Source organism: Megalops cyprinoides, chromosome 16, assembly GCF_013368585.1.
Source record: "Megalops cyprinoides isolate fMegCyp1 chromosome 16, fMegCyp1.pri, whole genome shotgun sequence".
Taxonomy (NCBI): Eukaryota; Metazoa; Chordata; class Actinopteri; order Elopiformes; family Megalopidae; genus Megalops; species Megalops cyprinoides.
This window is the reverse complement of record NC_050598.1, coordinates 7,582,127-7,606,905: the sequence shown is the minus strand read 5'-3', so window position 1 is coordinate 7,606,905 and position 24,779 is coordinate 7,582,127. Positions and strand designations below refer to the sequence as shown.

The 24,779-nt window shown below is 45.0% G+C and overlaps 1 protein-coding gene across 1 annotated transcript; it reads left to right on the top strand.

Moving 5' to 3' along the window:
- Positions 1-1,542: 1,542 nt before the first annotated feature.
- Positions 1,543-22,200, top strand: gc2 (guanylyl cyclase 2). The gene is made up of 19 exons (XM_036548468.1): positions 1,543-2,287; positions 2,757-3,058; positions 3,468-3,822; positions 6,316-6,400; positions 7,793-7,958; positions 8,339-8,428; positions 8,715-8,795; positions 9,489-9,665; positions 10,111-10,267; positions 11,846-11,995; positions 12,884-13,032; positions 13,614-13,777; positions 14,312-14,504; positions 17,105-17,279; positions 17,708-17,806; positions 18,463-18,557; positions 20,616-20,701; positions 20,775-20,829; positions 22,084-22,200. Exons 1-19 carry the CDS (start codon positions 1,543-1,545, stop codon positions 22,198-22,200), a joined length of 3,441 nt encoding a protein of 1,146 aa, XP_036404361.1.
- Positions 22,201-24,779: the final 2,579 nt, after the last annotated feature.

Here is a 24,779-nt window from a genome sequence, read left to right as displayed (position 1 = left end):
TGTAGGGTGTCTTGAGTTGTTTGGAGAAAGGGGCCGAAATAGCAGGGCTAATTACTGGTTAGGAGAAGGAACACATGCATAAATGCTCTGATTTAAATCCCTGGGAAGGCCATGTTGCTGTGCCTCTTGAGCAAAAAGCTTAACCTGAATTGTTGCAGTGAATATTTACTTTACCGTTACTATTTATTGGGCAGATAATCTTATCTTTAGGCTTAGGAGGCCATCATTTCATTATATACAGTACATGTGTGCAGCATGTTTCCAGCAGTTTAAGTGGATCATTGATCAAATTTAAGCTAAGTTACATTTTATATTTACATTTCGTTGCTTAGCAGGCACCATCCAGAGTGATGTACAATATTAGTCCATTTAGCATTATATTTATATTTTTGACATCCAGCAGAAGCTGTTATCAGAGCAACTCCAGACATCATACACAACGACATCCACCAAAACAACATGAAACATTAAGAGGGACATCTCCATCCACACACAAATAATGGCCAATAGTGTCAAACACCTTCTGCTCTGATCATAAATGTGCGCCTGACCTGACAGGCAAGTGCAACACAATGTACCCAACAGGAGTATACCATTCCAATGCAATACCAGCACATACCTAGGGGCTCCCCTGCTCACTATTTTACTTTTGGTCATTTAGCAGACAGTCATATTAATAGGTTAGGCTAAGAACAAGGATAATCCCAAATCAACAGTGTCACAACTGACAATAGAAGCCATTACATAACAAACAGTACGTTCTGTTAAGTGCTATGGAAAATGCGAGAAGAAGGTATGTAAGCTTGGATAATGACATCTAATAAACAACAGCAATTTTTTCTGCCATACAGTTGAACAGATAGTTTCAGAGGGACAGTGGAGTCCAATATAAGCATCAGTGTTTCTCATGACAGAGGTGGGTTAGCAAAGGAAGACATGAGTCAAGTTGTGATACAAACTCTAATGTACTAGTGCTCATGTAAACATCCATTTCAAGACTGATCAGGAATTAGGACCAGAACCCCCTTAGATGGAGGATGGAAGGAGCAATGGAGCTAAATATCTGGTCATAAAAACTAGAATATCTGTGGTGAGGCCCTCCGTGTACTGAAGGGTCTCTTGTAAAGTGACCTTCCCGTGATTTCTGATTATGTGTTATTATGTGCATATGTAATTTGACATTCTCTACACAACTGACAGGAAGTTGAAGATGCTACACAGGGCATTGTGGCTTCCGATTCTATGTCTCTCTCTTACTCACTCTCTTTCCCGCTTTCTCTTGCTTTCCTTTTCTTTTTCTCTCCCTGTCTTTCTGTCTCACCTTCCACATCTCTCTCTTTCCCTATCTCTCTGTCTTGATTTTCTCCTCTTTTTCCTTCTCTCTCTCTTTCTCTGTCTCTCTGTTTTACTTTCCATCTCTCTCTTTCTCTCTCCCCCTTTTTCTCTGTTTATGTCTCCCTGTCTTTGTATTGCCAGGAGGCTGGGGCTGCCGGGGAAAGGACAGCATTTGAGGGACAGTGAGTTGGCGTCCGGCGTCTTGCAATGCGATACCGGCTCCGTCCCTTCCACAGTTTACTGCATGAATGGACGAGGAAAGGACCAACGACCCCTGACGCCAAGCGCCCCGAGTCCCCCTTCCGTCCCCATGGGGCCTGTCTTCTCTGGCTCCTACTGGCTGCGCTCTGCCTCCCGAGTTCGACCCAGGCAGCCGTTTTCTGGGTGGGCGTGGTGGGGCCATGGTCATGTGACCCTCTCTTTGCCAAGGCACTGCCCAGAGCTGCGGCGCAGCTGGCTGTGGACAGGATCAACAAGGACAGCTCTCTGTCACTGCCCTCCACCTTCAACTACGTCATCCTGGACGAGGACTGCCAGACATCCCGGGCTCTGAGGGTGTTCATGGACTACCAGACCCGGGTGTCCGCCTTTGTGGGGCCCACCAACCCCGGCTACTGTGACTCGGCCTCTCTGCTGGGCAAGAGCTGGAACAAGGCCGTGTTCTCCTGGGCCTGCATCGGCCACGAGCTGGACGACTCCCGCAGCCACTCCACTCTGGTCCGCACAGCGCCCTCGCCCATCTGGGTGTTGCTCAGCTTCCTGCGCCACTTCCGCTGGGCGCATGTGGGCGTCGTCTCATCAGTGGAGGAGGGCTGGGTTGAGACGGCCGACAAGGTGGCCAACGCTCTGCGCAGCCACGGCCTGTCTGCACGCATTGTGGCCACCGTGACCAATGACCCTGACAGCGTGGGTCAGACCCTAGCCGATGTCAAGAGGGTGGACGACCTACGTGGTAAGGGCCAGTTATCTCAAAATCATTTCAGCTGGGTTTTACCAGCCTTGTGTGGCCGAAGGGAAAGCTGTCACATCATGGGGTAGGAAATCATACTGCTGAAACCTAGTGAAACCTAGTGAAAACTATCATTATTATTAAGAGTTACTGTTTTTGTTATTTCCATTAAGTCCTGAAAGTGTTCAGTAGAATAGTGAAAAAGTAACCTACAGCATCAGACCCACTGCTGGTGTCCATCCTTTCACAACTAACTGCCTCCACAGTAATAGATTTGTGCTCTTACTTAGTAGAGGTCTTTGTTCAAGATGCCTTGAAACTTTCCGATCACATAGATTGGTATCTACCTCAAGGTGTCCAAAATGGGGTTCAGGCTTGCACCTGTATGTTTAAAGGGTCAGATCAAACCTGTACCCTCCTGGTTAGAAGGCCAGGAATCTCTGTACACTTCCTGTTTCCCTGGGTCCTGCAGTGGTGATCCTCTGCATGCACTCGGTGCTGATTGGTGGGGAGACGCAGAGGCTGCTGCTGGAGAAGGCCCACGACATGCAGATGACGGAGGGCTCCCTGGTGTTTGTGCCCTACGACACGTTGCTGTACAGCCTGCCGTACCACAACGTGCGGCACCCGGCCCTGCGCAACAACAGCAAGCTGCTCCGCGCCTACGACGCCGTACTCACCGTCACCATGGAGTCCGAGGAGGACACCTTTTACCAGGCCTACCAGGAGGCCATGGACCGCGGGGAGATCCCTACCAACTTCAAGCCGTACCAGGTAAAGGGACAGGAGGGGTATAGCAAGAAGAATGAGAAAGAATGTGAAGCGTTGTGTGGCACATCAGGTCCATCCTGAGATTCCTTTGTGTGTTTAGGGGTTAGTAAAGTTACATGAAAAAAGCTTAGCGAAACTTACCTAAAAAGAAGGTCAAAAAAATTAAGAAACAGTCATGTCTCCTTCATCCTGAATTCACCTGCTACCAAAATTAGAAACCTTGTGCAACATATCAGTTTTAACCCGAAGAAAGACATGTACAAGTCTACACGTTCATGTAGACATGTTTATGGTACAAAGCTCATCTGGAAAAAAGAAACAGAAAGAGTCTTTAAAGGAGCCATTGTCTCTCCTGGCTTGTGCTGAAATCCCTGGTGTTGCTTGATAAGTGTGTTTTTTCCATCTGCTGTAGGTGTCCCCTCTGTTCGGCACCATCTACAACTCCATTCTGCTCATGGCCTATGCCATGCAGAGTGTGCGGCTCTCGGGGGCGTGGGTGTCGGCGGCCAATCTGGTGCGACACTCCCGCAGCCTCGACTTCTACGGCTTCAACCAGCGCATCCGCACCAACGCCTCCGGCGCTGGCATGACCGACTTTGTGGTGCTGGACACGGATGGGCGGTCTTGGGAGCTGCACCCCACCCACCAGGTGGACACGGAGACGGGGATGCTGAGGTTCCTGGGCCGGGCCGTCCACTTCCCCCGCGGGGTCTCCCCGAAAACAGACTCCAATTGCTGGTTCACCCATGGTATCCTCTGCACTGGAGGTGAGGCTGGGGGGGCCCTCTGTGTGCGCTGTCTCGGGAAATACATGTGCATTGCGGTCTGGGGAAAAATCAGTGACCACTTTATTAGGTACACCTCTCTAATACTGGATAGGACCCCCTTTTGCCCACAGAAAGGCCTGAATTCTTTGTGGCATGGATTCAACAAGGTGCTGGAAAAATTCCTTAGAGTTTCTGCTCCATGCTGACATGATCACACAGTTCCTGCAGATTTGTTGGCTGCACATTCATGCTGCAAATGTGCGCTGTTCTTTTATATTTATATGCACTGTGGTCTGAGGAGATATACTGTATGTGTTGTGTTTTGAGGAAATATATTTGTGCTGTGGTCTGGGGAAACATATATGTGCTGTAGTCTGAGGAGGTCCTTTGGGTAAAAATCATTATGTTTGATAGTTTCTGTTGTTTATTATAGCATGGTGTTACTTTCTTGGCTTGTATATTGGTGATGCTTCCATGGGTATAGGAATAAGCATAAAGGTAGACAGGGTGTTTCTTCAAGGGGAAAATGTAGGGTAAGACACATCTGCATTGCACATTTAACACTTCATTTTTACACAATGGAAATATCACATATAAATGAAATAAAATAAACACGTCTAAGGTACTTTGAACACGCTGACACAGTGACGTTTCTGAAATTTTGGTCATTTTTAACTACACACTACTGTAAGCTCTGAGCTATTTCTCTTTGCATGAACAGGGCTTGGTTCATCACCTCCTTCACTGCTTTGCTGCTAGATTGGTCACTATTACCCAATTAATAACTTATTATCTCTTCTATGGCAGAACAGTGCAGCAACTTTACTTATTTTTAGCCCTGTTTATACATTTAAGACCTTGACTAGTTACAGAATCCTCAGTCACGCCCTTGCAACCCAGACATATCCTTGAGCTGCATTTGCTCATAGAGTGTATGTAGCATGTGTATTTGCTCACAGGGTGCATGTATAAGTGCTCAGTGGTAATAGGTTGCTAATGGGGCTGTAGTGTCTCTCATTCTGTAATGGCATGGCATAAGTCAGGGGTGTCCAAACCTCTTCTGGAGGGCCACTTGTCCCATTGATCATTTGAATCAGCTGTGTTGGAGCAGGGAGAGATCTAAAATATGCAGGACAAGTGGCCCTCCAGGAGAGGTTTGGACACCCCTGGCATAAGTAGAGGTGTGTGTACAGGGTGGAGTTGTATGTTTCTGGAAAAAGCTGTCTTTTTGCTGTCGTTCACTTACAATGAACAACAGGAGAACATCATACTGTATTCTATAGTGATAATTAAAAAATACTTTAGGACAATAAGCTTTGTTATCCGTGAAATAAAATAGGAATAGGCTAATAAAATAATTTTTTTATTTATGAACAAAGTGGTCTTTCAGTACAGTTTAACAGTAGCCTAAAATGAATCCCAGTGACTTTTGGTAGGGTTTGATCTCACATATTGTGGGGGACAGGGGTAAGTATACATACAGGGTATGAGAGAGTGTCAGTACTTCGGCCCCCTAGCTGTTGGTTTTGTGTTTCTCCCTGTCTGTCAGTGTTGTCCATGTGCTTTTGTTTACAGATCCCATGTGTTCCTGCCCTGCCCCGCTGTCCGCCCTGTCCCCACCCACCTCATTTCTTGATTGTCTCCACCTGCCTGCCTGCCCACCTGCATCCCATCTCCTCGTTAGCCCTGCCTTTATATACCCTGCTTGTCTCTGTCTCATTGCCAGTTCATCTCAGTATTTGTCTGTTGCATACCTGCCTGATTACTTGTTGTGTTGTTCCTGTTCTGACTTCTGCCTGACATCCGACCTCATCCTTGCCTGCCGCCCTGTCTTTGTTGCCTGTTCTGCCTGCCTGCCCGGTTTGACCCAGCCTGCTCCTGTTTTCCTTCACTGCTCCTTGTTGATTCTGCCTCGGACTGCCTTTCTGGTTTTTGACCCTGCCTGTTCTGCCACTATGAACCTGCCCTGCAATTTCCCACTCAATAAAACCTCTTGGAACCTGAGTATCCCTGCTCTGTGTTTGAGTCCGTGCCTGTCCCCTGACAGTGAGCAGCATTCAGTTACACAGCACAGGGGATGTGGGCATATGGACACATGGAAGAGAAAGATGAAGAGGCTTACATGTGTGTAAAGTGGAGGGGGGGGGGGGGTACACATACACATAGGGTGGGAAGACAGTTACGGCTTGGCAAAATGCACAGTGAAACTGTCACTTTGCAATGAACTTTTGAATTCTTTAATGCTTGTCAGGTATACAGGTTTAGTTACATGTTAGGGATGAATGGCACACATTAAAGAAATGGCATCATTAGTAATTGACTGTCTTAAATCTAATAGAGGAAGGAAAACAGAAATGCTTTCCCATTGGTCAAGAATGCTGGGACATCAGTTCCTTTAGGTACTTATGTAAATGCACTTTGGTTGATCATTTCTTCCAAACCTCTGACTATCTCTGTAACTCTCTCCCTCATATTGTGTGCCCCCCTTGTCAGGAGTGGACCTGTTCTCCGCAGTCATGGCCCTTGTGATGCTCTACTCCGTGCTGATCGGTTTGCTGGGGTTCATGTACGCTGTAAGGTACGCCACTCTACACTGCTAGAAAATTTGCACCACAAATTTGAGAGATTTTAACCTTTTGTAAAATATATAAGTGCTACATTGCACAACAAAATTGTTGGTTGTTTCTGTATCAGGGTGGATGGGATGCAAAAGGCTGGGAACCAGAGAATTATGGGAAGGAATAATTAAAATATGTAAATTAGGGGAAAAATAATATTGCCCTCTATAGGGGTAACCCCACAGAGGGTTAGTAGAAGAAGGAAAAGAACCACAAGGTAGCATGCCGGTCACCAACGGAGCAGATGTTCGCTCCGTGTCAACACCAGTATCACTGCGTCACATGTTTATGTAATAAACAGTTACTGATGGAGGGGATTAGGCTGCTGTTATGTTTCACTGTTGGGGAACCACCACTCAAAAGTAAACACTATTTCACTACTTTACGCAAATGGCGTTTTTCAGCCAAAATCCTGGCAGAACCAGACAAGAGTCAGGTTTTTACACCCACTTAAAAATTGTTTTATCTTCCAATTTTTTGAAGTATGCCTAATGTTGTACATTCGAGAACCAAAGAACCAAAATGAAATGAAATGCCTTCTCAACAGGTCTTTGAGCTGAAGTCATAAGTTATGCTGTGTCAAAAATATGTTTATTTTATGCATGAATTTCATTGAATTCATTGTCAAAGGAAAGAATGAAGGAATGATAAGAGAGGGTTTGTGTTTGTGGTTTTAAAGGCTCAGTGTGTGCTACAGACTCCAGATGATTCTCACATGTTTTCCCTGAAATTCATTGGTGGTACTGATGACCAAGTAATTGCACAATTCCATTCATAGTTAAGGTGCAAGCATTTAAGTCAATGCAGCATTGTGGTAATATTGATTCTGGGTCTTATTTGGTTTTTTTCAGCAGTGTGAAAGTGTCCCTCTCAAATAAATTCTGCTCACAGGCTTGTGAGGAACAGGAAAACACAGGGAAAACATTCAGATAGATGGATCAAGTGTAGTACAGCTCAGCAGCATGAGTTAGGATGTTACTATTTGTCACATCACCAGCATGACTTGTTCTCCCAGCTACCTCTGTGTTTCTAAAGGTTTCTCTTGCTAAAAGTAAAGTTTCACACAGAAAGGCTTTCTCTCATTAAAAGTAAAATATCTCAAGCTAAAAGTATCTCCTTTTGTATTATGTGGACAGAGAAGATGGTGAGTTGCAACACAAAGCGCAGCTGTTTACTTGCCATCCTTGTCATGTGACTACTTTTATCCAGTCAGGCATTTTCCCTCGCTGTGTTCCCAGGCCTCCAGTTAGACAGTAAGGGATAATGGCAAGGTTGTGATAGTTGCTTCCTTTTATGCATGAATTTCATTGGAGGTTTTGCCTCTTCACCTCCTCACTACTCTGCATCTGCAGGAGACGCATCAACCAGTTGCGGCTGGTCCGTGGTCCCAACAAGATCAAGCTGACCCTGGCGGACCTCACTTTCATCAACCCGTCCATAAGCAACCAGGTCAGCTCTGCTGGGTTTCAAAGGGGCCAGGAAGCGGAGGGGTCTCTACTGAACACAGCTGAGGGGCAGGTCAAAGGAACACAGGGCTGGGGGGAGGGACGTTGGCCATGGTATTGCTACTACAGCTTAAATAGCAATCATGTAGGGTGGCAGTGTAGCACAGTGGTAAGGCGCAGGGCTTGTAACTGAAAGGTTGCCAATTCGATTTGCCACTGGGGCACTGCTGCTGTACCCACACTTGCGTCAGTAAATGTCCAGCTGTATAAATGGATAACATGTAAAAACTGAAACATATGTAAGTTGCTAAGGTTGAGAGCTTCTGTTAAATGACAACAATGTAATGTAATGGAAGAAATAATTAGCCTCCTGTTCAAGCGTGTCTCTTGAAACTCTGTGCACAGAAGGTGAGTCTGGATGACAGCAGAACCAGCGATGGGAAGAGCCGCCAGTCCAATGCTGACCGCAGCATTAAATCAGTAGTTTCCTGCTCCAGTGTCACCCCAGTCACCCACGAGAACTCCAATGTGGCCATCTATGAGGTAAGAGAGGGGTGAGGATCAAAAGAGGGACCTATAGCGTCCCTCTCAGAAATGATTTAATGATCCTAAATGTACATTGCTATAACTTATAGCATATATTTCTTGGGAAGGTGTGAATAATTTAAAACTCAAACCAAAGAAGCGCTGTTGATAGGGTATTTGAAGTGCATGTTAAACAGAGAGAGTGACTGCCGCTGGGGGTGATTGGGTGACATGAATGAATGCTGCATAATCTTTTTTTAGGGATACCTGAGACAGCTCTATTAAGGCAACTGTGTTTTTACAGGGAGACTGGGCTTGGTTGAAAAGACTGCCATATGGAACCTTCTCAGTCATCAACCCAAAAACCAGCGATGTCTTTGAGTTGGTTGGTTCCCTTCAAGATTTACTCTATGGTTACTGTGAATGTCTGTCCACTGTTTGTGATAATTGATGGTTTGTAGTGATTTGTGCTAAACTTACAAGGGCCATTATATGTTATTCCTACTGTTCGTGAATCTGGATTGTTTTGTCAACAGACCTCTCATTGTTTTGCTGAAACACTTGTGCACTTATGTTTTATTCCTAAAATATATTTTCATACACTGTCCATCTATTCATCTTTTAATTTCTCAGACTGTACGAGCAGCAGGATTATGTATGCTTTGATTGCATTTTCATCTTTGCACAGTCGTATTAAAAGGTGAACAGGGAAATACATATTATCTAGGAACCCCCACTGTCCAGTGCTTTGGGATTGTCTCTAAGATTGAAGCTTTGTGTCAGGATTTTTTCTTTAAATGGAAAGCAACCGCAAAAACTGTTGGATTTCCATTAAAGCATTATTTGATATATCACTAAAATAGCTACAGTAGCCTTTGAAAGACACATTTCACAGACTGAGATTAGAAGTGATGAAGAAATTGATTTTACAATTACTGTATATTTGTCCCTTACCAGTTTTGATATTTGTGAAATACCCCTGATATCAAGTCATGTCACAAACCTCATAACGGACAGGTAATGTTCTGGTAGCGACAAAAGCACTACGTGACGATGACGTGACATCCTGCTGTTGTAGATGAAGGACCTGAGGCACGAGAACGTCAACCCGTTCCTGGGGTTCTTTCACGACTGTGACATCTTCGGCATCGTCACCGAATTCTGCTCGCGGGGCAGCATGGAGGACTTGCTGCAAAACCAGGACGTCAAACTGGACTGGATGTTCAAGTCCTCTCTGCTGCTGGACCTCATTAAGGTGGGTGGGTCTGATGGAGGCGTGGGCGGGGTGTAGGAAGAGTAGGCAGGGCTGTAGGAGGGTGGAGGGGGAGAATGGAGGAAGTGCTTGACAGTAGCTGTGGAGAGGGTGGAGGAGATGTGAGAGGGGTGTGGAGTGTGGAGGTAACAGGAGGGAGCAGACAGATTGAGGAAGTGGCAGAGGGGGTCAGGACATTGCGTGGGATGGGTAGCAGGATGGTGACAGGGCTGGACAGAGATGAAGGAGGGTGTAGAAGGAGATGACACGCTATGATCCTCCATCCACACATCCTGTTGCAGTTATTCACTATGATCAAAAGCATTTGGAAGGGAAATCACTATGTCAAATGTTGGGACAGTAGTTCTATTCATGGGCAGCGCCCAAAATGCATCTTGATGAATATATGAACTGAAACCTGTCCTCGGTCACCTCTTTCGGGACACAGGGCATGAAGTACCTCCATCACAGAAACATATGCCATGGACGGCTGAAGTCACGGAACTGTGTGGTGGACGGCCGCTTCGTACTCAAAGTCACCGACTACGGCTACAACGAGGTGCTGGACGCCCAGAAATTCCCCTATGTGGAGCCGCCTGCAGAGGGTAAGTGCACACGCGGCTGGACCTGCTCCCTCCCACTCCTAATCTCACTGCCATTTGCATAGCCAGAGCATCCCAGATAAAACATAATCGCTCTCTCGCTATGTTGCTGTGACATTACATAATAACCTGACAACATCAAAGAAACATTATGGTGATAAGATGCTGGGAATGTAAGAGAGTGTAAGGCCGGTGATTCAATAATATGCTCACTTTTTGTTGGTTGTTGGTCATGCCTGTCCTGTTTCAGGGGAATTTTTGTGTCTTTTTGCTGGTCGTAGTGTGCAGTGTAATTTAGCCTTTTCAGGAATTGGTTGCACTTGTGTGTATTGCTCCAGCTGTATATGGCTATCCTCCATGTGTGACTGTGCATGTCTGCCCTGCATTTGCTCACACCCCTGTAATTAGAATTTTGTAAATCCTTTTCTGACACTTGGAGACGCTTCCATTAGAGTTGTGTCAGTTTCTGGTACTTCTGTGGGGAACTTTTTGTCCCTTCTTTCTGGCAGAATTGCTCTGTATTCTTCAGATTTATTTGTTTTCATTTGTGTACTGTTTTCTTGAGCCTGAACCCAGGATGCTTAATTGGATTGATGTCTGGAGATTGAGGTGATCAATCGAGAGCATTTACTTTGAGCTCTTCCAGCTGTTTCATTATAGATCTGGATAAATGCTGCGGCTCTCTGTCAGGCTGGAATATCCATTTTCAGCCAAGTTTCAGCTTCCTGGCAGATTTTTGGTCAAAATGGCTTCATAGGGCTCCTGGCTCAGTTGGTAAAAGCTCTTGTTTCAAGTGCATGCGGGCACTGTGGCCCAGGCTCAATCCCAGCTGTGCCATTGGCTGACAATGACCAGGAGCCTGCATCGGTGGAGCACATTGGTTTTGTTACACTGGGGATATAGGGGTGGGCTGATCAGCCAGGGGGTTGTCTGTAGCTCACTAGTGACCCCGCTGATCAGTCAGGTTCTTGCAGGTCTGCCTGTGCAAAGCTGTGAATGACGTGTCTCCCTCTGACTCATATGCAAGCTTGGCACGGAAACCGTGGCGTGTAAAGAAGCAGCGGTGACATCGTGTGTTTTACAGCAGAGTGTGTGTTTGCCGCACCCTCCTGGACTGACAGTAGGGGTTGCAGCAATGGGAGCTGTGTGTCTATGATAAACAATTAGGCATTCTGAACTGGGGGAGAATGGGGAAATAAAATGCATTGGAATTAAAATTGGCATTTCAAATTTCTAAAAAGTCTTAATAAAACGTCTGCATTGTTCATACCTCCCTCTGTTTTAACGAGGGCTCCAAGACATAATAAACCTCCACATCATATTTGATAGTGGGCATGGGTTCTTATTCAACATGGCTGGAATCATGGAAGGCAACTCACAAAAGAGGCAACTTCAGTGAGCCAAACTGCATCTGAATGTGCATCTATAAGTGTAAGGATGTGTCACAGTCAGATGAAATGAAAATAAAGCTTTATAGACATGGCCGGCATGTACGTGTGTGTAAAACTGGCTGTGTGCGTGTGTGTGTAAGACTGACTGTGTGTGTGTAAGACTGACTCAGTGTGCATGTGTGTGTTGCAGAGCTGCTGTGGACGGCTCCTGAGATCCTGCGGGGCTCGTACCCGGGGCTGTACGGCACCCTGCCGGGGGATGTGTACAGCTTCGCCATCATCGTGCAGGAGGTGGTGATGCGGGGGCCTCCGTTCTGCATGCTGGAGCTGTCGGCTCAGGGTAGGCCTCACCTGGCAGCCTTGTGCTCACACACCCAGGCATCCTGGAGCTGCGCCTTGCACAATCACTTTCCACTCAGTGTCTCTGAATAGCCTCAATGTTTTTTCCTTATTATAGATAAAGTAGGTGAATTTGTGTGGAAAAACAATGAATTGGATAAATAAGCAAAGAGCTGTTACATTATGCTTGTCAACCATACCATTTGCTGTGGACAGCAGACCTGTTGTTAAAGAAGGCTGTGTGTATTACGTTACATGCATTTAGCAGTTGCTCTTATCCAGAGCGACGTCCAGCACAACAGAACGGATAAGTGTATCCATTTAAATTAAATGAGTAACAGTGTCAGACCAGGCTGACAACATTGCCAGACCAGTGAGTGTGAGCATAATACTGTTCAAGCGCTACCACAAGTTAACTTTTGCAATCCGACTAGATAACGGACGCCAAGTAGACTACAATACATCAGTCCCTAGAACACAGAATCCAAACTACATCACAATACTACATGTAAAATAACTATCAAATACTAGAGGTAGCAGGTGTTGGGGGGCAAGGATTGAGGTGGATCCAAGATGTAGTCTCAAGTGGTGGATCTTCAGTCTGTGTTGGAAGATGGCCAGTGATTCCCCTGTCCTAACCTCTATGGGAGTTCATTCCACCACTAAGGGCCAAGTACAGACAGGGATCATACTCTATTGATGCCCACTGATGGCTTCATAACCACCATCTGTTCTCATTTAGTCTAACAGTTCATTGCATGTTATAAGAGTTTAAATAGGGTTTGGTACAACATGTCACTATGACAACATTTGGTGTGTCTCAATCTTTCTATTTGGACTATGCACATGTGTGATGGTGTATGCCTGCCTCCTGGCTCCCGCCTCTCAGAGCTCATTCAGAAGATTAAGAAGCCCCCTCCTCTCTGCCGTCCCATGGTGACCGCTGACCATGCCCCTGTGGAGTGCATCCAGCTCATGAAGCTGAGCTGGAACGAGCACCCGGAGAAACGGCCCACCTTTGAAGAGATCTACAACCAGGTAACCAATCGGCTGCTCTGCACCTGGCCTGTCTTCAAATGTTCACGCGCTCAGGCGCACAAACACACACACAGTCATGAAGACTCATTGACACAGGCACACACACAATTCAACAATCCTCCTCCCTCTCTTCCCTTCTTTTCTTTTGACCACATCACTGTGTGTGACTCACTCAGAAAAAGCACAGAAAAATAAAAAAGAGCTAATTGTCTGTCTTGTGAGGTATTGGGTGTTGATGTCAAATGTATGCACTAGTGTATTCCTCTTATTTGAGATAGCTCTATCAAAGTAAAAATGCGCATTAGTCTCTATGGGCTGAAGATAAAAGATTTTACAGAAAGTCAAAACATTTCACAAAACTCAGTAAATCTGGGCTCCACACAGAAAGCTGAATGCTAGCTCCCCCTAGCTAACAACGGTATAGGTCGTGTCCTAGCTGTAACCTCAGCAGAATGGTTTGTGTTCTGGCTGTAACGTCAGTAGTACAGTTTATGTTCTAGCTGTAACCTTAGTTTGTGTTGTTGTTGTAAATCAGTACACAGCTGATTGTGCCCCCCCCCCCCCCCCCCCCCCCCCCCCAGTTCAAGAATGTGAACAAAGGCAAGAAGACCAACATCATCGACTCCATGCTGCGCATGCTGGAGCAGTACTCCAGTAACCTGGAAGACCTGATCCGAGAGAGGACCGAGGAGCTGGAAATCGAGAAGCAGAAGACTGAGAAGCTGCTCACCCAGATGCTGCCACCGTGAGTCACAGATGGCCTTTCTGCAACACGCCCAACACACACAAATGTTTACACACGCAAGCATGCACTTAAACATTTCAATACACGCACTCATGCACACGCACACAAATATTGACACACACAGAAGTGTTTACAAACATATCTATGCACAGAAATATTTACACACTCATGCACATGTACAAACATGCAAATATAGCCTACACTTGTACACACACAGGAACTTTGACACACACACACACATTCACAGTTAATGCACACAGGCACACAGACACACCTACAAAATACAGTTGAGCATACTTTCACACAAGCACTTTTGCACACATAGAATTGCAGTATATGGACATGGACACAGACTCATTCTCATACTCACAAATACTCACTGATATATATTGCCTGGCATAGTCAAGGACATGCACTCATACATACACACACATGCGGCAGAAAGAAAAAAAAATTCTTTCATGCACTCTGCATGTGTGCTTTGGCTCAGGGATGCATTCTGAGTGATGGGCAGATGTGTGCCTTTTCTCACAGGTCTGTGGCTCAGGCCCTGAAGGTCGGTTGCACCGTGGAGCCGGAGCATTTCGACAATGTGACGCTCTACTTCAGCGACATCGTGGGCTTCACCACCATCTCAGCCAACAGCGAGCCCATTGAGGTGGTGGACCTCCTCAATGACCTCTACACGCTCTTTGATGCCATCATTGGGAACCATGACGTCTACAAGGTAATGCTTCCATCCCCACATGGCTGAGAGTGAGCTGCATGATGGGAATTTTCCATGGCCTGGTTGAGCAGGCTGGACCATACAGAAATGATGCTCCAAAGAGGACACACAGTTACACACAAATTTTTTTACTCAAAAACAGAAAATGAGATTTTTTTGACCCCAAAATTTTAATTTGTTCATTTCTCCCTGTAAAACAAAGTAATCATGCTGTACAATAAATAACAATAAATCACACCATAGATACACTATAATGCACCGAGGGAGAAATGAAAAACCTCTGTCTTTTACAAGCCTCTGCTGTGATTACCTGATGATAGAAAGTGATTAAAATGAATTTCATTGTGTGGGGGAAACATAACACAAATAACATCTTGCATTTTTAGCATGATGTTCTCGATAATTCACCACTGGTGGAGATGACACCTCTGCATGATTGCGTTCTGGAAGGGACAGAGGTGTTAACAATGGTACTGCCACTCCGCAGACTGTAATCAGGGCAGGAGCTGCTACCTCACACCCTGAAGGGAGGAATTCCCCCTAACCGTGTAACCCAGCTGTATTGTCATTTGAACGTGTTTTGAACCCCGTGTCATGATGAGGTGCCCGCAGCCAGCTAAATCATCTGGTCTATCCCTTATTAAACACAGAAGTCTTTATTTTACATTGGATTTGGTGTTTACCAACACTGGCAACCAGCATTTCCAGAATCTAGCCGTGGTGCTGTGGATGAATGTCATATAAATTGTCTCTACACTAGAGGTCAGAAATCACAGTATGAGAGTAGGAATTGTTTATCATTGACAGATTTTGGATGTGTAGCAAATTTCCTAACAAGAGCAGAGCCGTGAACATTTACATGGAAATTTGTATTTGCAGTACTGATATGCAACAATGTGTTTATGATTTGCATTTTAAATGAAATTACCGGTATAGAAGACTTTCACGCAAGTGTTGTACACAGTTTCACTAACATTGATTTTCCCATAAGTCATTTCTATTGGTTTATGAAGCTCACTTGGTTGGAAATAGCGTAATGAGACAAGTTGTATATATCCCCTTTCCTCTGGTAGAATTATAATCACATCACAACCAAATCACATTAGCTATACTGTAAATAACTTTTTGCAAACTTTACTTTTCGCAACTAGAGATTTTATTGGCGATCCAGGCATTGAGTTCTGTCAGACCACCTGTCTTCATCTACACCACACTGAATATTCTCCCTGGTTGTGCTGTGCACCTTGGGAAAGAATAAAGTGCTTGCTGGAGCCACCCTTTGCCAAGCATCCATATTGATGTGTTCGCACAGTTAATACACAGCATTCCCCCATCACCACTATGTCTGTCTCGCCCTATAAGTTATCACAGAGAGGTGCTAATTGATCATAGAGACTATGGCCTACACTCTTCGGCTCCAGGAAAAAAGCATTCCTCTGTTGAGTTCACGACGGACAGGCAGGGTGGGAGGAGCACCAGTGAAAAACACAAGTGAGGTTTAAGGCCAACCACGAATCAAAGCAGATGTGATTGCTCTGATTTCATTAGAAAATGTGCTATTCCTCTGTTCCTCTCCTTCTCCCAGCTCAAGCATTTCCCTCTCAGACCAGCTCTGTTTCTCTCCTAAGAAGAAAAGTCTACCCTCTCATAAGCCCATTAATGAGAGAAGTCTGATCAAAGATGGTAAAATTAAAAATGAATGACTTTGTCAAGTTATTATCATTTAGCATTTTTTGATTTATTGATTAAATGAATTTTCATTTGCACATGTGAAATGTGAATTTAGGCAGTTGAGTTTTGACCACTGCAGTTTGTTTGAAAACAATGAAAAAAGCATCCAAAGAACCTCCCAAAAAGCATATGCTGAAACCATGTTGTATCATGTGCAATATTTATCAGATTCGCAACATTATTAGTAATATTTCTGGGGGCAGACAACAAGTACTTAAACTTGTCTTTTTAAACTCTGGCAGCCAGCACGTTGAGCTGTTGTCATTCTTGAAAAGGGTCATTCCACCAAGGCCAATACTGAGACCACTCAATAATGTTGAAGTGCTCTAATCTACTGGTGTTATGCATGAAAAGCACTGAGACAGTGCAGACTTCCATTTTTGTGTTGAACATGCCCAAGTTCCATGGACTACTGCAGAGTAGCTCTTTATGAGAACATTACCTACTACCTCCTTCTCCTTCTCTACTAACCTAAACCCCACTGTAATACACTACAATTATATGAAAGTATTTAACAGATGAAGTGCATAATGGCTGTCCTGGAGTAATGCACTAATGGGTTTTCAAATGAGTGACAAATGAGCCGAAAGTGTTATTTGATTTTTCAACTTTGACAGCAAAACAACCAAATACAGCCTAATTTCAAAAATAGACACATTAGACATTAGAACACAGACATTTTAGACATGAACGTGATTATTTTACCATTTAAAACACTTTGGAATGACTGCTGAGTCCTTCGCCCAGAAGATCAATTACGAGCCCTGCTGTATGACTTTGTCATAAACTTCTGTATGTCCGACTTCTCCACGTGTAGTCATGTGACCCCCCCCATCCAATCATGTGACCCCGTGTTTTGCTCTTCCCAGGTGGAGACCATTGGTGACGCATACATGGTGGCTTCAGGACTGCCGGTCCCCAACGGGAACCGCCATGCCGCCGAGATCGCCAACATGGCGCTGGACATCCTGAGCGCTGTTGGGACATTTAAGATGAGGCACATGCCCGATGTTCCGGTCCGCATCCGAATCGGCCTGCACTCAGGTCAGGGACGCACCTGTAGCAATTTTCACTCGGGTCATCAAGGCCACAGAACTAACGAACACAAGTGCAGTACAGTCAATGCATAAAGGCACATCAATTCTTGTCTTTGAGACTTATATGTGCTTGTGTGTTCACATGCATGTGTGTGTGCCTGCCTGTGTGTGCCTTTGTGTGTGCTTGAGGGCATATGTGCATGCATGTGTGTGTGTATATGCATACCTGTGTGTGCACTTGCATGTGCATGTGTCTGTGTGTATGCGTGTGTTTGTGTGTATGTGTGTGTGCATGCGTGTGTGTGTGTTTGTGTGAGAGTGTGTGTTTGCGCGTGTGCGTATGTGTGCACACTTGTGTGTGTGCGTGTAAGTGCGTGGATATGTGTGTCTGTGTGTGTGTGTGTGTGCACATTTATGTTGTTGTTCTGATTCCAGGTCCCTGTGTGGCGGGGGTGGTGGGTCTGACCATGCCTAGATACTGCCTGTTTGGGGACACAGTGAACACTGCCTCCCGGATGGAGGCCACAGGAATGCGTGAGTCCTGTCCTCCTCTCACTCAAGCACAGCTGGGAAAGATCATGACACAGACACTCAGAATCACACAATCAGCATCAAACAGACTGTGTGCAGACACTGGTGCAGTGCACAGCAATGCCAACATGCAACGTGGCACAGACTCGGGCATTCAATCCAAGGAGAGCAGGAAAGTTTCTCTAGATCACTCTGAAGTATGGAATTTCTTAATCTTACATTTCATCTGTACCAGATGCATGCAAAATAGGTCATATCTGATGTCCTGCTTGTTTAGCAGATACACATGAACAATAAATGATTGAATAGCTTACCGCAGAAGGGAGGAGAGTGAGTAAAAGCAAGTGAGAGACATCTGCCCCAGATAGAAACTGTCTCAGACATCATCAGCGAGCATCTCCCAGAGGCAGACAACCGTGGACATTTAGGACTGTCCGTCACGCTGAATGATGTTGTATATCAAGGCATCGAAACACAGTGAACTGTAAGGAGATATTACAGGCCGTGAAGGTATAGTCTGATAGCACATGATATGTGAGGGTGCTGATTGTGGTTACCGGACAGCAGTATGAAGGTCTCATTTCGGTCAGTTCTTGTGTGAGTGTGGGTCAGAGTCGCGGGCTATGTCACGACAGGTGATGGGTTGATTGCTTTTGCAGCGTACCGCATCCACGTCAGCCACAGCACCGTCAAGATCCTTAGGGACCTGAACATGGGCTATAAGGTCCAGCTGAGAGGGAAGACGGAAATGAAGGTAAGCCACGAGCACCCCGGACACACCCGGGAATTGAAGTGACCAGCGTTGAACATACACTATATGGACAAAAGTATTTGGACGCCTGACCATTACACAAACAGGGACTGTAATGACATTGTATTCAAATACATATACTTTAATATGGAGTTGGGCCCCCTTTTGCAGCTATAACAGCTTCCACTCTTCTTGGAAGGCTTTCCACAAGATTTTGGAGTGTTTCTATGGGCCCATTCATTCTGTAGAGCATTTATGAGGTCAGGCACTGATGTTGGACGAGAAGGCCTGGCTCGCAATCTCCGTTCCAGTTCATCCCAAAGGTGCTTGATGGGGTTGGGGTTAGGGCTCTGTAAGGGCCAGTCAAGTTTTTCCACACCAAACTCATCAAACCATGTCTTTATAGTCCTTGCTTTGTGCACTGGGGCACAGTCATGTTGGAATAGAAAAGGGCCTTCCCCAAACTGTTGCCACAAAGTTGGAAGCATAGCATTGTCCAAAATGTCTTGGTATGCTGAAGCATTAAGATTGCCCTTCACTGGAGATAAGGGGCCTAGCCCAAACCCTGAAAAACAGCCCCATACCATTATCCCTCCTCCACCAAACTTCACAGTTGGCACAATGCAGTCAGGCAGGTAACGTTCTCCCGGCATCCGCCAAACCCAGACTCACCCATCTGACTGCCAAACAGAGAAGCGTGATTCGTCACTCCACAGAACACGTTTCCACTGCTCCACAGTCCAGTGTCGATGTGTTTTACACCACTCCATCCGATGCTTGGCATTGGACTTGGTGATGTGAGGCTTACATGCAGCTGCTTGGCCATGGAAACCCATTCCATGAAGCTCCCGCCGCACAGTTTTTGTGCTTACATTAATGCCAGTGGAAGTTCGGAACTCTTCAGCTGTGGAATCAACAGAGCGTTGGCAACTTTTACGCACCATGCACCTTAGCAGTTGTTGACCCCGCTCTGTGATTTTACGTGGTCTTCTGCTTCGTGGCTGAGTTGCTGTTGTTCCTAAACACTTCCACTTTCTAATAATATCACTTACAGTTGACTGTGGAATATCCAGCAGGGATGAAATTTCACAAACCATCTTATTGCAAAGGTGGCATCCTATCACAGTACCATGCTTGAAGTCACTGAGCTCTTCAGAACGATCCATTTTGTATCACAAATGTTTGCAAATGGAGACTGCATGGCTAGGTGCTTGATTTTATACACCTGTGGCAATGGGTCTGATTGAAACACCTGAATAATTAACAGGTGTGGCCAAATACTTTTGTCCATAGAGTGTAGCAAGATGGCTGTGGATTTAAAACTCAAAGCACACACTGGGGCCACCACTGAGCCTGTGAGCAAGAATCAGCCCGTTTGGCGGTAGTGAAGCTCCTCTTAATTAACAACAGTGTCTCAGAACAGGGGTAAAGTGATGCTTAAACTCCAAACAATCACTCCGCACAATGTGGCCTCCTAGCACAGTGAATGTCAGTCCTTACCAGTCTACTGAATTAATGAATCCATTTTGCATGACCAACCCGTAAAGCGAATGATGTCCTGCAAATGTTCAGTTATGGAATACGCAATGTTTTTTGAGTATATGTCTAAATAACAGCACGTACAGTAGCCAGTACTAGATTGATTTGTGGGAATATATACGTAAGAGGTGTATCATAGATTTTGGCATGTTATTATTATCCTTATTTTCTTTTACTAATCATAAACCATAAACCCATAATAACCACTAACCTCTCATGATCAGCTTCATCCCTGCTCATGACCTCACCAATGGCTACCCACCTACATTTGTGGCGCCTCTGTCTTGGCTCTCTGGTTACTACAAAGCCATAATCCAGACAGCATCTGCTTCCCGCTGGGGTCAGCGTATTACAGAGAAATCCAACTGTATTACTGAGGAATCCAACGGCCCGATTGCCTGAGGAGTTAACGCACTGATAGCGATCGTGTGTTGGTTGCCTCAGTATCAGCTGGGAGGCCTTTACCCTTCCTCAGGGAGGAAACCCCTCCCTTCCCTGGCTTTCATCTTCTCCTCTCCACAGGGGAAGACCATGGAGGAGACATACTGGCTGATCGGCAAGACCGGCTTCACCAAACCACTTCCTGCTCCGCCGGACCAAAAGTCAGAGTAAGCAATCAGCCTGACGACGTACAAACCCCTGCCCAACGTGTTTATAGTGCTTTTTTAAAGTATTTTGAAGGCAAATGGCTCATGGTCTGCAGCTGGAGGAAATGGCCCAATACAAGAAGCAGGAAGCAGAAAGCAGAAAAACAACTCGCAGAGAATAGTAACTATGCTATGCATGGAAGATGTACAACATTACTTACTGCTCCTGGCTGTCACCATCGACCAGTGGTGACAGCCATTTCAGGAACTTTTACACCATTTTTTGTATGTGACTCACCATTTTTTTATCCCGTTTCGAAAGAGGTCATTCCTCCCTCTTAAGTGATGAAATGTCTTTAACATTCACGAAACATTGATTGTTTTTCAAATTGATTGTCTGTAAATTTCGATTGGCTCAAGAGGACAATTTCCTCCCAACCTGCATTTTGGCCTGATGCTGGGTTCTTTTTTGAAAATATAGGCTAGTGGATGTTGATACAGACGTGTGTAAGATGCATGAGCAATACAGTGCAAGAGCACAAGAAAAATATAGTGATACAACACTAAAACAAAAATAATTCTATGGATTCTCTGAGAAAGAATGGCAATGAAAAATCCACTGGATCTCTGAACGCTGACATGAATACCACTTTGGGGGTGTTACCCATAATAAAAGTGGAATTTGCTCTCTACAAGCAAAAAAAACCTGTAAAGCATAACCAACACTTGAAGAAGGCCTTCACTGATTTTATCTGGACAGACATCTTTTGGGTGACATTAGAGCCTGCATAGTCATGGACACTGTCAGTTGTGAACTTCTTCCGATTTTCATGACCCAGATTTCAGAATTTCAAGAATATATGAGCTGATATATGAGCACTTTCTATCCTTGAGTAGACTGTTGTATGTGCATGTGCCAATGCGAAAATACAGCCACAGATTTATGGCTGCATTACATTCAGTACATTACATTCATGCCTAGAAATGGCACCTGAACCAGGGGCTGTATAGTATATAAAGCCTCTGTGGCTTGTTTCACTATTCACTTCTGAAAAAAACAGATGCTTCAGTATAAAAAAGCGTGAAATTATGCTGTGTGTTGCCCATGTCTAATTAAGTGCGAATTTGTTTTAGAATGTGAGGCCATGAAATGAGCGCAAGGTGCTTCTCACCCATTTTGTCTGATGTACTAATTCATATTCGTCTTTTTATGAGGACATATTACAGGCTGTAACCTTTTCCACCTCTGCACGCCATAACATCTTCATTCCTCCCCAATGCTGAAAGTAAAAAAATAAATTTTAAAAGTCGTTTGACACTTGTACATATCCATCTGGCTGGGACCACAGACCGCTCCGACTAATGCCAGCTCTCTGCTATTCTTGCTTTCTTGCAGGCCGGAGATGACAAAAGACTTCAAGCTGCTGCTGCAGAAGGCAGTGAGGAAGATCTCGACTGTGCGGCAGGTAGCACAGCTGACCGTGGTGGATGAAGGCAATGTGATGATGCACCACCACTGAGGATGGCCTGGGGGGGTGGGGCAGGGGCGCTGTGGGACGGACGGTGAGCCGGCCAAATAAGGCCCAGCAGCTCCTTCCCATCGTGGGAGAAGCCTGTCTCCACTTCTCTGTCCTCATACACATTGGCCCACCCTTCCATATCAGGGGAAGGCTCCCTAATGCTCAAAAACTGGGTGGACCTTCGGCTTTGTCTACAGCCATATCCTCCATTTTGAGCACTCTGGGATTTGGGCCTTTGGTTTAGGGTTCTTCAGGAAGCTGGAGTCTGTTTGTATGGAGAACACTCCTGGGGGAACAGACTCTACGACTACTGAAGAAGAGGAGAAGACATAAGAAAAGAGAGAGGTAGAATGAGGAAGGAAGACTGTCATTGGTACAGGAAGACGGACTCCTCCAGCCTTCTACTTCTGAATGGAATTTTCTAGAATGGGAGCTGCTTGCTTTCAAGAAGGCTCCATAAGCAAATAGTCGAGGGATCGTGAGAGAGTAGAACTGCCTGCACTTGTCACGTAGAGATTAGTGGCTTTCTTTAAATGTGAGGCACCTTGCAAGATGAAGTAGCCGGCGGAGTTATAAATAGCCTGTGGGATTCTGTTACTCAGCACGAAGAGGATCACATCTTTCGCGGGCCCCTCCGCCCTGGCATCCTCCCTGCATGCCGGAGAAAGTGGCGGCTTCTTCGGGACAGCAGTAAAATGTCCTGCACCCGCTCGCCGCCGCTGCGTATGGGGCCCCCACTTTCGGCTTCTGTCCAGTAAACACGTTTCTGAAAGTGCTATGTAAACCCAGTTCTCTCTTCTTCTCCAGCTCTGGAAAGGTCCTTATGTGATGTTTAAGGACAGGTTCACGCGAGGGGGAGAGTTTCACTGCGTTTACTTGCCGAGCCTCACACTCACGCCCGCCCGGTCACTAACAGAAGTGCTAAACGGCATCTCTGTGGCGCTGAACTGAGAACATAATGAGCATGTCACTGGGGAGCTATGAGATTAGCGAAAAAGGACAGCCACGCTCAGTCCCCTGCTAAGGCATGAGGCAAACGGGCTGAGTGCATTTTTCTCACCGTCTTTATTTTTTTGACTGGTAAGGCAGTTCCGTTGGACTCTCACAACACATGACTGGATGTTCTTGGACACCCTCTGCACTCATTGGCCAGAGAACCTCTACTCAGAAATGCTCATCCACAACTTTCTGTACTGTATGACTGGCCTCTGAAACCTCTGTGGAATGTTGTCCATTATGCACAAGTGTTTCTGTACAAATTGTACATTTTTGTAAGTGTTATTTCCTTTGTTTTTTAAAATGTCTTTATTCAATGTTGTTTCAAAGGATGTTTGATGTTTAAAAATACACTTTTTTGTTTTATTGCCATCCTCAAGGAACTAGATCAGACTGTTATGTAATATAGATACACTGTTAATATTTTAGCAAGTTAAACCACTGCCATGTGGTAAAACTGTTCCATAACTTACATGCATTTTTATAACCCAGGTATGGTGACTCAAAAAGACCAGGTTTAAATGATAATAAATATATCTGAACAGAAACTGATATGGAATTGCTTTTACTTTAATCTGTAAATGATTTATTCATAGTTATCAAAATCTGAAACTGTACAAAAGCAGATGGAGTCCCTAAAACACTCAAAAAAAACATATAAAAATATAGATGGAAATTCAGTGGAATGCTGTAAGCACACAAATTTTTACTGGCCTCTTCTGTCACAAATTGAGGAACAGTACCCTCTAGTGGATGAGACTGCAGCCACACCAGATGGCGACCTGGATGCATCCCTGGATTATCCAGGGCAGACCGTCTTTAAGAAGGACGTGGACAAGGGAGGTCACGGCTAACCAGATTAAAATCTCTCTGAAACCTGCTCATCGCCAGTACACAGATTAATATCAACTCCGGAAATGTTTTAACGTATCAACATGACCATTAGAGTCAGGTGGGGCCTTCTTAAGCAGACTGGATGTGAAGCCTTGTTAGAGTCATGCTAAAGGTCTGCACAGGCCTATAACCCTGAAGCCCAGGCCCAGCCTGGTCTGTGTACTGTAATACCTGAACCGAACCCAGACTGAGGTTGATAATTTTGTCCAATACCTGACCTAGGACTGGGGCAGCAAATTCTACACTAGAATTTTTGTTACACGACACACTGCTTAGTAGCTGCATATATAGGAAAAATGTTTGGAAACACACAGGATTACACAGCAAAAAAGTACCAATATTCCTTTGTTTAATTCTTTGCCTATATATATATGCTTTCATCTCATCTCTAATTGAATGTAAGGGAGAAAAGCCTTATATACATGTTAAATAGTTCAGCATAGTACCATTACTTTCAAAAAATTGCAGTCAGTACAGTTTCCACCACATAAGTAAATCCTATATTAACAGGATTAATTAATTAATTAATATTAATAAAAATTTTCTCAGATTCCACTGTGATTAATATATTACAGTATAGGAGATACATGTAGCAGTCAACCTAGACATAGAGATTACACAGGAGTGGTCGGTCACTGCGAAAAGTACAAATGGTGGCGATATATATAATGGTGGGTTCTAACAAAACC